The sequence below is a fragment of the Oncorhynchus keta genome, chromosome 20, assembly GCF_023373465.1.
Source record: "Oncorhynchus keta strain PuntledgeMale-10-30-2019 chromosome 20, Oket_V2, whole genome shotgun sequence".
In the NCBI taxonomy this organism is placed as follows: Eukaryota; Metazoa; Chordata; class Actinopteri; order Salmoniformes; family Salmonidae; genus Oncorhynchus; species Oncorhynchus keta.
The window spans coordinates 7,718,325-7,732,418 of record NC_068440.1 but is presented as its reverse complement, the minus strand read 5'-3'; the positions used below and the strand labels follow the sequence as shown (position 1 = coordinate 7,732,418).

At 43.6% G+C, this 14,094-nt stretch overlaps 1 protein-coding gene across 1 annotated transcript; it reads right to left on the bottom strand.

The window, feature by feature from the left end:
* Positions 1-1,736: 1,736 nt before the first annotated feature.
* Positions 1,737-13,898, bottom strand: LOC118399268 (hepatic leukemia factor-like). Its single transcript, XM_035795202.2, has 4 exons — positions 12,861-13,898; positions 8,279-8,695; positions 4,884-5,149; positions 1,737-3,381 (listed from the first exon to the last, which is right to left on the bottom strand). Exons 1-4 carry the CDS (start codon positions 13,048-13,050, stop codon positions 3,166-3,168), a joined length of 1,089 nt encoding a protein of 362 aa, XP_035651095.1. The 5' UTR covers positions 13,051-13,898; the 3' UTR covers positions 1,737-3,165.
* Positions 13,899-14,094: the final 196 nt, after the last annotated feature.

Sequence of the window (14,094 nt, the reverse complement as noted above, 5' to 3'; positions counted from 1 at the left end):
GTAAGAATCACATCAATTAAGATTTATGGTAAGAGTTTGTTGGTTGTTTTTTTGTCCCTCAGAATGCCTGAGAAATTGACAATGATTCCAATCATCTTATACTGCATTTATATATTCAAGCTATGTGTATTATTACATCTATAGTCACGGATATATCATATTATATGTTCAAGGATATATTATATACACACACATATCTAGTGAGAGAATAGCTGTAGTATTTGATTGTACATGTGTATGGTGCATAAGGGCGCGTTGTTTGACTGGGTTAAGTTGTTTATGGTGCATAAGGGAGCATCGTCTCACTGGGTTAAGTTGTTTATGGTGCATAAGGGAGCATCGTCTCACTGGGTTAAGTTGTTTATGGTGCATAAGGGAGCATCGTCTCACTGGGTTAAGTTGTTTATGGTGCATAAGGGCGCGTTGTTTGACTGGGTTAAGTTGTTTATGGTGCATAAGGGAGCATCGTCTCACTGGGTTAAGTTGTTTATGGTGCATAAGGGTGCGTTGTTTGACTGGGTTAAGTTGTTTATGGTGCATAAGGGAGCATCGTCTCACTGGGTTAAGTTGTTTATGGTGCATAAGGGTGCGTTGTTTGACTGGGTTAAGTTGTTTATGGTGCATAAGGGAGCATCGTCTCACTGGGTTAAGTTGTTTATGGTGCATAAGGGTGCGTTGTTTGACTGGGTTAAGTTGTTTATGGTGCATAAGGGAGCATCGTCTCACTGGGTTAAGTTGTTTATGGTGCATAAGGGTGCGTTGTTTGACTGGGTTAAGTTGTTTATGGTGCATAAGGGAGCATCGTCTCACTGGGTTAAGTTGTTTATGGTGCATAAGGGCGCGTTGTTTGACTGGGTTAAGTTGTTTATGGTGCATAAGGGAGCATCGTCTCACTGGGTTAAGTTGTTTAGGAGAGGTATAGACATACTCTTTTGTGTGACACTCTATACGGGACTTACTCTTACAATACGACACGCAGAATAAAGAATAAATACAAAATAAATAAAAGTCTATAGGCAGTTCAGTTACTGTGTTGGGTTGTGTATGTTCAGATGGAGGAACAGGTTGAGCACCATATATAGTCCACAGTAATAATCATCATTATAATCAAACTCGGGGTGTGTTAAGTGGCAGCATGCTCCGGTTCATGCTGTACACTGTCAACTTAACCTGGGCAATCCGTTCTCAACCAGTTTCACATTTCACAATGGATCAAGGATGAGGGAGAGAGAGAGAGACAAATTCCCAGCATATGCTGTGGAAAGTGATGAAGTGTTATTTGCCTTGACTGGTTGTGCGCTATCGTACACCAGCCTTGTGTTTCGAGGTCCAGCTTGCTTTCAGGATCAAATAGAGGACTGGTCACCCCTCATAGCCTGGTTCCTCTCTAGGTTTCTTCCTAGGTTCTGGCCTTTCTAGGGAGTTTCTCCTAGCCACCGTGCTTCTACACCTGCATTGCTTGCTTTTGGGGGTTTTAGGCTGGGTTTCTGTACAGCACTTCGAGACATCAGCTGATGTAAGAAGGGTTTTATACTTGATTTGAAATAAGAGTGTGTGTGGAGTGCACGTACTTGCAGACGTGTGTGTGTGTGTGTGTGTGCAATGTGAAAATGCATACCTAGTCACTGGTCCAGGTTATTGCACCATTTGTCTAGTCATGTTTGTTTGTGGTGTGTGTCTGTCTGTGTTTGCGCCAGAGCCAAACATATTCACCCATCGACATGAATACCTGGCAACACATTTGACCAATATTTATTCACAAACATCAGTGCGTATGCAGCTGTTCTCATGATGGATCACTGAGTGCAGCGTTTCAATAAATTCTCTCTCTCTCTCTCACTGCCAGACACACAATTAAATAGATTTCATTCAAGAAAGGAATCAAAGAGAAGATAACAACTCCGCCACTTTTCATATTCATCCTCTCCGGCACCACCCCAACAACAACATAAACATATGTGAAAATTGCGTGTTTCTAAGATAAGTGTCTCCTCCAATGACATCTTCAGGTGTGCATCGTGTGATTTTTAACCAATTATGAGCAGGTATTGCCTGCTAATTTCCTACTAACTGGTTTATGATCTAATTGGAAACACTTACCTTCCACTATTTATTTTACTACAAAACATAGAAACACGCCATTTTCACATATGTTGATGTCGAGGTGGTGCTGGGAGTGAAAAAAATAAAATAAATAAAAACTTCCTTTTAAGTGCTTGAACAAACCCACAAGAACACTATTTAAACTATACAATGTTTATTTAACCTTCGACCTGTTCATGTCCACAATCATTTACTAAGATGCATCTCCTCTCATCGCCATGTTATCCCTGGATACAACCATTATACATTCTCTATTACGACCTCAGAAGGGTCAATCTTAAAAACCTCTTCAGGATCAATGTCCCTCAACCGGGATGGTTGTGAACTGCTTCTAAATTCAAAATATATAATTTATCAATCTACCCGGTTGTTAAAACATCTTCATATAGACCCCCCATCTCTCTACTAAACTCACCCATATATAAAATATACAAAAGATTATTTCCAAAATCTCCTCTGAGCGGTCTTTGCAAATATAAAAATATACAGTTTTCCTATGTTGAAATCTCTTTGCTTTCCTCTCTTCTGCCTCTCCTCATCCTCCTCTAGAGTATAGCTCATCCTCTGTTTTCTAGTTGGCCCATGCCTCCCTCCCTGCTCAGTACAGTTAAGATACACATGTTTAGTCATAGAAAAAAAGTACACATCTGTCCTCCCCTGGCTTGTCTCCTTGCCTTTAGCTTAAAAACATTAGTTGTCTGTGATCTGTATGATTTGAACACACCCATCTGAATGGGTGTGCGTATGGCCTGAGCATTACCCCGAAGGGAAAAAAAAACACTGCAACGCACCTGATAAACACTGAATGACATCACGATGCAACATGTCAAAGAGACACGGGAAGTGAAACCAGCATAGCACAGATACACAAAATGAAGGCTGCACTCACTACAACACTCCGGGTTACTCACAACACGGATGCTTACGCCAGGTGTCATACAATGCTTACGTCACGTCTACGTAGGCCGTACGCGCACCCCCTCAACTAAAGTGCTGCCAATGTTGTGGCTGCCTTCTAACCCTCTCCCTCCTCCGCCCTTCCCCTCGTCTTCTTCTTCTTCCTCACAAGTCTCCGTGTCGGCTCTCGAACTTGTTGAGGATGTTGCGGCAGCGGCCCAGCTCCTTGTGCATGTCGGCCATTTCCTGTCTGAGAGCAGCGTTCTCTCGCTCCAGGAAGGCGGCGCGCACCGTGATCTGGTTCTCCTTGAGGCGCCGGGCGTCACGTGAGCGCTTGGCCGCCTCGTTGTTCTTGTAGCGCCGGCTCCAGTACTTGTCGTCCTGCGGGAGTCACGGCAAAGTAGAGGCGTGTTGTGGAGGGGGGGCAAGAAGGGTCAGTTTTGCTGAGCATTGTAGTTGCACACTTGAAGCATGTACAGTTGAAGTCTGAAATTTACATACACCTTAGCCAAATGCCTTTAAACTCAGTATAACAGTTGAGAGAATGATTTATTTCAGCTTTTATTTCTTTCATCACATTCCCAGTGGGTCAGAAGTTTACATGCACTCGATTAGTATTTGGTAGCATTGCCTTTAAGTTGTTTAACTTGTGTCAAATGTTTCAGGTAGCCTTCCACAAGCTTCCCACAATAAGTTGGGTGAATTTTGGCCCATTTCTCCTGACAGAGCTACTGTAACTGAGTCAGGTTTGTAGGCCTCCTTGCTCGCACATGCTTTTTCAGTTCTGCCCACACATTTTCTATAGGATTGAGGTCAGGGCTTTGTGATGGCCACTCCAATACCTTGACTCTGTTGTACTTAAGCCATAGCTTTGGAAGTATGCTTGGGTTCATAGATACTTTTGTACCCGTTTCCTCCAGCATCTTCACAAGGTCCTTTGCTGTTGTTCTGCACTTTTTACACAAAAGTACATTCATCTCTAGGAGACAGAACGCCTCTCCTTCCTGAGCGGTATGACGGCTGTGTGCTCCCATGGTGTTTATACTTGCGTACTATTGTTTGTACAGATGAACGTGGTACCTTCAGGCGTTTGGAAATTGCTCCCAATGATTAACCATTTATTTTCTGATGTCTTGGCTGATTTCTTTTAAATTTTTCTTGGTGTCAAGCAAAGAGGCACTGAGTTTGAAGGTAGGCATTAAAATACATCCACAGGTACACATCCAATTGACTCAAATGATGTCAATTAGCCTATCAGAAGTTTCTAAAGCCATGACATAATTTTCTGGAATTTTCCAAGCTGTTTAAAGGCACAGTCAACTTAGTGTATGTAAACTTCTGACCCACTGGAATTGTGATACGGTGAATTATAAGTGAAATAATCTGCCTGTAAACAATTGTTGGAAAAATGACTTGTCATGCACAAAGTAGATGTCCTAACCGACTATAGTTTGTTCACAAGAAATGTGTGGAGGGGTTCAAAAACGAGTTTGAATGACTCCAACCTAAGTGTATGTAAACTTCCGACTTCCACCTGTACAGAAATATTTTTATTCAAGTGTCTTCCTTAATAACAATGCCGTCACAATTAGCTACTCCACAGATAGCAATATGAGTTTCTTACCTCGTTATTTATTGCGTACATATCTACACGCCAATTCAAACTTTCCACTTTTGCCCCTCCCCAATGTGTGCCCTTCCTTGAGGCATGCCCCCTTCCTTGAGGCATGCCCCCTTCCTTGAGGCATGCCCCCATTGTCATTCACTTGAGGAAGTAGGAAGTTGCCCCCGCTACGTATGACGACATCATATTGCTAACTTTACCGTGAAGCTTCTTAGGGGAAAACTATGTTTAAAGCCAAGAACCGCAAGAAATGTAGTACCTTCTGCTCATCTGGGACCAGCATCTTGCGGGCTTTCTTGATCATGGGCTGCGGCTTGAGCTCCTCGTCCGAGAAGCGGTGCCTCCGGGGGTCGAAGGCCTCCTGGCCCGGCACGCTGGACAGCGCCACGTCCGCTGGGTCCGGATCAAAGTTCACCATGATGTCAGCGGTGCCGTTGGCGACCAGTGAGCCTCCTGGTGGCCCGGGGAGGCAGGAGGAGGAGGTGGTGGAGGAGGGCGAGAGGTCTGGAGGCATGACCTGGCCACCTATAATGAGAGAGGCCAACAAAAGAAAAACTTTTGGTTGGTCACATGCTTCACACCGTGGCGAGGGTGAAGGGTCAAAGCCTCCAGCATGCCGAAAACAAGGTAAAGGGGATTTTTTATTTCTGTGTATATGGCAACGTCACTCGTTTATAAACTGGCTGCTGCATGGTGGCTGCAGTGATACAGATCGTCCACCAGGTGGAAGCATAGGCTACATCAATCAGTTAGTCATGTGGTGATCCAGGATAAGACGACACCAAAACCCAATCCTAATAACAATCATTTTGGGCAAAAAAAGTTGAAACTGATCCAAGAACAGTGCTGCTGTGTAAACAACCTTCTACACACAGCACTGAGCTTGCGTATGGCCATTGCTCTCGCTCTCCCCTCTTTAACCTTTGATCAATGTCATACTATATTTCCCTCAGTTAGTAAAATATGTGTTATCTTTAAAGGAGTAGTTAAATATTTTACTTGATGTAAGATGGTTCATCACCCTGAAAGTAGTCCATGTAATCCAAGGTTTGGTTTTCTTTAGAACAGCCACTAAACCCTTCCACAAGCTAAGAGTGAATGGAAGTGATGGGGGGGCATGTGAGCATGTTTACAAAAACTCATGTCCAAATCCCCTGAAATCAGTTTAAAATCCACTCCTTATTTATTTTGCTGTTGCTTAAAAGGGGATTTTGCCATAATAAAAAAATATTTAAAAAACACACACATGCTCCCATTACTTCCATTGATTGTTAGCTTGTGTTGTCTAAAGTTAGCTGAAGTTTGTAGTGGCTGTTTAAAGAAACCTGATTACAGTTTCTCCTGGCCCATAGACTACTTTCAGGGTAAGGAACCATCTATCATCAAGGTGTAAAATAGTGAACCAACTCCTTTTAATATACATTTGATAGCAACACATGTTCATTTTCCAGGTAACACTTCTCAGCAGGATTTTAAAGTGTTCATAATCCAAAACACACTTATTTATTATTTTTTCACACTCCACTTTAACCAGTGAAATTAGACAGCAATGTATTAGGCCTTCACTAAATTGTTTTATTTCCCTGAGGTGTAATATGAGCTATAGCTATGGCCACAGCAGCTTTTTGTCAAGGTTATGGCCTAATCAAGACCAGCTGCTCTCTGGAAGTCAACCAATACATTCCCTATACATCCATTAATTAGCTATAACATAGCCATTTCATTTTACATTTCAATTAAATATTGGTCTTGGTGTTATTGATGATTGCATTCTCTGGGGAAATCAGTGTTGTTGGCAACAATTGTTTGATTGTGCTCTGTCTTTCAAAAACACTTGAGGAAATGCAATTCTGAAATGGAATGTAGGAAGTGTGTTACATAAAATCCATTCCCCAGTCCCCTTGCTCCATAGCCACCACAAAGACAGTTCCCTACAATACCCCTCCAACCCCTACCCCACCCAACATACCACCACCTCCCTACCTTATATTTCAAATATACACAGAATTCTTCCTTCCTAAGTATCCATAGGACAAACTACCCCCCCCCTCCTCCCATCACACACAAACAATACACCTCACCTTTCATTTCACAGCAGTCTTTCCCTCAGTCCTTGTCAACAACATGAAATTCTGAAATGTTATGTCACAATGTTGCTCAGTGTGTAAAGACACTGGTATGGCGACATGGTGGCGTTATCTCTGCAATGTAAATACTCTGCTTCTTTATGCTAGGCTAGTCTTATGCAATGCTAACTATCTATCGCTCTCTCTCTCTCTCTCTCTCTCTGCTTTACTCCCCCTCTATGCCTCCCTCCAACCCCTCCCTCTTCGTACGCCCCACCCTTCCAGTCTCTCACTCCATTGCTCTCTGCATCGGCACGTGACGTGATGCCTGCACATGGCCCAAGCGTGTGAGAGAGGGAGGGGAGAGAGTGAGGGAGCGAAAAATGACAACTCTCTTGCGCTCTCTCTCTCTTGACTGTACTGCAGAGTCTTCCTTAAATAACCCTTTCATCTCCACATTGATTCATTTGAATGAAATGTGGTAAAAGAGGGGAGTTCTTACGTTAACCTCACCATTTCTACGATTGATGCATTTGTTTATTTCTCTAAGCTACGGTGTAACTCTGATGGTCTTTCCTGTTCTGTAACTAATCTGTGTAGGTTCTCTTTATAAAATGTAGTGTGTTTGTGTTACACTGATTTAGAGTTTACAAATACAGATCTGCTGAGCGGTTATTGTGGACCCAGTACCAAGATCGGGCAAGAATGTTTTGTCAGAAAATAGAAAGTAGCATAACTATGAGGGCTACAGTCCTTGTCTTTTTGGAAAATCTAACTAAAACCTTCCTGCTGGCAATGTCATAAGAATCTGCCCCCGCAACCCATGGAGTCTGCAATATAGGTCAAAGTGCAAACATTTAGTATGCATGGAAAGGGTACACCTTGATGGTTATTGTAGCATGTGCTTGTAGTTTTGAAAACTCAATGTACTTTATGAAGGTAGTATTCAATATTATGCGTCGTTTAGAAAATGCCACCAGACGGCGCTAGAGTGTCAAAATTAAAGGGCAGTGAAAAGTCTATTGGACTAGCTTGAGACGACGATACCTTGTCTTTTTATATAGCTTCTGCTAATATAACATCTTCCGCCAGCATCATGCTACCAATTTCACACTAGACAAATTAAACACAAAGCCGTTCCACTGGCTCTCCTACATACTTTGCTTTTGCCTTTGAGCTCCACAAACTGCTGTGTTTTCCCCCACCAACCAATACCAACCTAGGTCATGTTGAGGAGGGTGCAACTACCGCAATGACGGTTCCAGTCATCTTGCAACATTGTCGATCTTCCACACACGAGATTTGCTCAGTTGTGTGTGCGTTTATTGTTGTGAAATTGTTAGATATTACTTATTAGATATTACTGCACTGCTGGAGCTAGAAACACAAGCATTTCGCTACACCTGCAAAAACATCTGCTAAACACGTGTATGTGACAAAATAAAATGAGATTTGATTTGACATACCAACGCAAAACATGCAAACATATGGTCAAAAAGAAACAAAACACACTCGCATGGAGACAATCAAACACACACATACCTGGACCCCCCACAACCTCCCCTCTTTAACCACACACCCTACTAACCACGTAGGCACTCGGGCCCTCCCATCATGTCTGGCAGTCCGTTTGGTGGTGGCGGCCCGTTGTCCAGGCCCAGCAGTGAGGAGGAGGAAGATGAGGAGGACATGGAGGATGATGAAGAAGAACATAGCGGAGGGGAGGACGGCGGGCACTGGGAGCTCTGGTTGGGCACGGCCGACTGCAGGGAGCTCTGAGAGGGCACCTGGGCGCTGGCGCTGGAGCCATTGCCACCTTTGCTGTGCATGGCCATGCCGTTCTCAGTCAGGAACTCTTCCAGGTCCATGTACTGCAGCTGGAAGAGGCCCCCGTCGCTGCAGGGTAGCGTGCGCTCCCACAGATGGGGCCCCAGGAAAGCCGACTGGGAAGGCCGACCACCTGGGCCCCCACCCATGGTGTCCGAGTCCCGGGGCTTGTCTTTGTCTGTTAGCGGGAGATTGGGAGGAAAATTTAAAAAAGATGGAGAGAAGAGAGATGGAGAGAGCGAGCATGAAAGAAAGAGAGAAAAAGAGGGAATAAGAGAGAGAACAATGAGAAAAAGAGATAGCGAGAGAGAGAGAGAGAGAGAGAGAGAAGGGCCATTGAGTGCAACAATCCAGCCTCTTCAGTGTTCATCACTGATGTCTCTTATCATCACATAATCTGCCTGCGAGCCTCGTGCCCTTATCAGTTTTGCAGGCAACCAACCGCCATTACATGGCTGCATCAGCAACAGTAGCAGCAGTCTTCCTATTCACACACAGGCTGGCTGAATAATGTGAGAAAGGGAGTGAGATGCTTTGCAAATATCATGAAGGTGGACTGAAATGCTACTCTGACATCATGAAGAAGTGAGATGCTAAGCTAACATGATGAGGAAAGAGTGAGATGCTACGCTAACATAATGAAGGAAGAGTGAGATGATATGCTAACATAATGAGGCAAGAGTGAGATGGTAGGCTAACATTATGAAGAAAGAATGAGATGCTATACTAAAACTATTAGCAGAAGTGGCATCGTCTGGCGTCTCAGCCCTCAACCCCTTGAGTTGGAGGGGGTAATAAGGGGAGGCGAGAGCAATCAGATTAATGAGCAAAGAGAGGGGGCACAAAAATGGAGGATGACCATCAGTGTGACCCCACTGAGAGTTAGGTAGAGGATTTCACAGAGACAAGGTAGAAGCGGTCGGGGAAAGGGTGACAGGCCTGACGATCACACCCGGGACTGTACTGGTGACTCTGGACAGCACAGCACATTATTGTCCGCACACACACACACACACACACACACACACACACACACACACACACGGAGAGGGACATGTAGGATGCAAGAGAGAGAGGAAGTGGAGAAAAAAAGGGAATGCAAAATAAGAAAGACTGACAAGAGAGAGGATAGAAAAGACAGGAGAAATGAGAGGGGAGAAAGGGAAGGGAAAGCAACGTCAAATCAGAGAGGGGGAGAAGGAACAGAGGAGTAATGACAGGGAATGGAGACAGAGGGAATGAATATAAAAGGAGATGGGTTGATAAGGGAGAGGAAAGGGAAGAGGAGTGGAGATTAAAGAGATTCAAATAGGAGGAGAGATGGCTGATAGGGCGATATTGGGGGATGAGAGGAGATACAGCAGATGATAATGAAGGGTGAGGAGAGAAATAAGAGGGAGTGCAAATTGGAGGAGGGGTGATAATGGGAGAGGAGAGAGAACAGAGAGAGAGATGTGGAATGCAAAGGAAAAGAATATGGATGAGAAGAGACAGACGTGAAGGGGGAGTGAGGGAGATGTGAGAAGTGCTAGAGGAGTGAATGAGGAGATATGGTAAACGTACTAGAGGATGGCGAGGAGAATAGACAAGGGAGAGAGAGGAGAGATGTGTGTGGGTGTATACGAGGGCGAAAAACAATGCATGCCAAGGAGAGGAATATGCAGGTTTTTTTTCTCGTTTTAAGGGATATGTATCATGCATTGAAGCCAAAGGCAACTAACTCTCTCGGATGCGAAAAAGACTCAAGACTCCATCTCATGTAATAAGAACCTTCTCCATCCCTTAACATTAGTGATGCACCACGACTATGCATGTTCTGATGGTGGACTTGATGCTGGTAGGCCCTTTGTGCTCGGACTCCATCGGAGGAGCTGTCAGTCTTGATCAGCATCATCTCTCACACAAAGACCATCCATGTAAATGGTGGAGGGACGTTGTTCAACTATATAGCCACCAGGGGGAGGATGTTAGCCAGACAAGCTGACTGAGGTTGTGACATCCATTCAACTGAAACGGTTTTGCGTGGTTCTGGACCGGTTCCGCCCGTCATTGTTGTGGACAGAGTACTCTGTGAACGGCGTAACATCAATGGCTGTGCACTCCATGAAAGCTCTGGTTGTCCCGCTCCGCATGCTTCTCTCCACTCTCATCTGAGATGCAGTATGTGAAAACCGAACACCATCATTTGCATTAGAGAGCGACACGTCACATGTTCTGGCCTATCCAGACAAAGGATCAATATCCTCTGGCTGTGAGCCTTGTAGAGCTACACTTCCAATGAACACGACATACGAAACGGGAAAGCCTTAGCGATTGCAGTAAAAGCAGTAGCGTCTCGCTGCGACTTACAAAATAATTTTGTAGAACTTAAAAACAGGGCCACTTTCAATTGCTCAAAGAGCAACTTTGTGCTTATAGCTTGAAGTTTGTAACGAGTTAGCGGGCGTTTAAATTGCGTCTCTGCTTTGCTGGGCAGAAACCTGTACGTAGTCATTTATATGAAATGGTGCCAATTGTGTACTGTCACTAAGTGTGAACATATTTATTTCACAGTTATAGGAAAGGTGGAATATTATAGGGTCAGGAATGTTCTCAAGCCGTCCTCTATCAGCGGCGCAATAGTGGGGCCCTAAAATCGTGAAAAAACCCAGTCATTCTGGACAGAGGCTAACGACTGTTTAGTGTCAATTACAATATAGTGCCTGGAAATACGATGGCATTGGTAAGGTAGTGAAGTGTTTAGTAGGAAACAACTTTGCCAGCATTATCATGTCGCCAAATTTTATTTTAGACAGATAGCAATGTTGTCATTAGCTAGCAAAGTTCATCCCCAAAAAATAGCTAGTAAATCTAACTTTAGGTAGCTCAAATCAGGTGACCTCCCCTCAATTTTAGCTAACGTTGTACTGCCTCAAGTCAATCTGGCGACATCAAAATGACAAAAGGTTTTCCTACAAATGAATTGCCTCCCTTTGAATGGCATTGTATTTCCAAGCCAATGTAATGCACTTTTGATTAAATCTTCATCAGCGCTCTTTGACGATGCATTGAGTAGCATGTTCAATTGGGCACCAGTACAAAGCGAACGTTCAAAACAATATCGTCACGAAACATGCAACCCGTGAATTGGAAAAAAAATGATACATGATTTTTTATATTTCTATCATAAATGTACTGCAAATTTGAGTTTGTGTCCTCAAAAGTAACTACACCTCAGCAATTTATAAAAAATAATTACCAGAAAAGGGAGACTTTAATCTTTCTGGCAGTATAAGAATTACTAGGTAATAATAAGATGTATTGCTTATGGCACTTATCATAAATAATACTTTTGGGTATGTCTATTTAGGCGGAAATCTCAAATGTGTATTTTACATTTAACAACAGCAGCGCTTAGTTAACATTTGACCACTTAAAATGGCTCTAGTGTGAAAATCAATGTTTGTTGGATTGAGAACTGGTGTTAGACATCTTTATACACTGAATGTACAAAACATTAAAGCCACCTGCTCTTTCCCTGACATAGACTGACCAGGTGAATCCAGGTGAAAGTGATAATCCCTTATTGACATCACTACAATCACTGTAGATTAAGGGGAGGAGTCAGGTTTAAAAAATAATAATGTTTCAGTTTTGAGATTGTGTGTGTGTGTGCCATACAGCAGGTGATTGGGCAAGACAAATATAATTGCCTTTGAACAGGGTATGGTAGTAGGTGCCAGGTGCACCTGTTTGAGTGGGTCAAGAACTGCAACGCTGCTGGGTTGTTCACGCTCAACAGTTTCCTGTGTGTATAAAGAATGGTCCACAACCCAAAGGACATCCAGCCAACATGACACAGCTGTAGGAAGCATTTGAGTCAACATGGGCCGGCATCCCTGTGGAACACTTGACACCTTGTAGAGTCCATGCCCTGACAAATTGAGACTGTTCTGAGGGCAAAAGGGGGTAAAACTGAATATTAGGAAGGCATTCCTAATGTTTTGTACACTCAGTGTACATCAATACCATGAGCTATGACCTTATTGAATCTATTTGTTGAAGGATAAAAGCACTAATGTTCAACGCTGTGTGTGTGTGTGGTCTTGTTGCTGTGTGGTCTTAATATGAACCTATTTCCATAAGTAATGCATGATAAGTCAAAGCAATAATTGTCAAGCCTATACACTTTATATTTATAAACATTAATTTAAGCCAACAGAATGAAAACAACGATTGCAGGCCAGCCTGTGTGTGTGTATTTATTAATTTTAACATTTGATATGCATGAACTTTCCGCTTCCTTCCCTCCCTGCCCCCACCACACACACACACACACACACACACACACAAACAAACCTCACCTTTCATTGCACAGCAGTCTTTCGCTCGCTGGTCAGCCTTGATGGGCAGTTGTAGGAGAGTCTTGAGGCTGGCCATGGAGTTCAAGTGTCCGCCGGTCGGGACACTGCCCGCGAGGTTACCCGTACTGAACTGTGGGCTCGCTCCGGCCGGGAGGTCAGGCGGTAGGAGCTGCGTGAGCGGCCTAGACATTGGTACGCCGTTGATTCCCACCGTGGAATGAACGCGGAATTTATCCGATTAATCCACAAACGATTGACTGGCCGTCAGCGGGTTCACAACACAGTGACGTGACGATTAAAAAGGTGGACGGCTGGATACACACTGCTACACCAACTGTTATTTACCTCATTCGAACACCGAATGAGTTTATCTAAATATGAATTAAGAACGTGCTAGAGAATAATAGTGACATTCGACATATCAAATATAACTTGACATCAACAATAAACTATTGCGCTTCCAAATGTCCATGAAGAAATCAAAAGTGAAAATGATGTCCTCAAAGAAATGTCCATGGTCAAATAAGTGTTCGATTCAATAATCTTGCCAGATGCAATGGGCCCTTTAATAAATCTCTTATCCCAGCCTCTATTTTTTTAGATAAACAAAGTTGGACAGCGCTCAGATTAAAAAATACCTTGCTTTGATGATGTCCGTTTATTTGAGGATAATAGGCATCGCACGGAGTTGATTTTCTTCTTGACCTGAACAAAAATATTCCGCGAAAAATGATAATTGAAATGGATTTTGGAGAAATGCCTATAATATAACGGACAGCATTGGATGTGTAGTCCTACGTAAATTCTCAAAACTCAAAGAAATCCAATAATAGAGAAAGTTGAAAAGAAGTGTATGTTTGGGGGTGGAGGGGGTGGGGGGTGATAAGGGGGAAAAAGCCTTCGTCAAATAATATCCAACAACATGAGAGTAGTATAGATGTTGATGTCCCTTGTTTTCCTCTCCCACTTAGTCGCGCTCTCTCTCCCTCCCTCTTTCTCTGTCGTTATTTTTGTCGTTCACCTTCACCCACTCCCTCCCTCCCTCCCTTTCTGTAAACTGCCAGCAAAGAAGCAACCAAGCGCGGCGCGGCTAGAGTCAGCTGGAATGAACACGGGCCGCTCCCATGACATTACCGCTCACCGTGGATTGGCGCTGGGGGAGAAACTGATCAATATTCATGATCCACACCTACTAAAACGCCCCAAACAGCATTAATGAGCCCCTCCCCTTCAT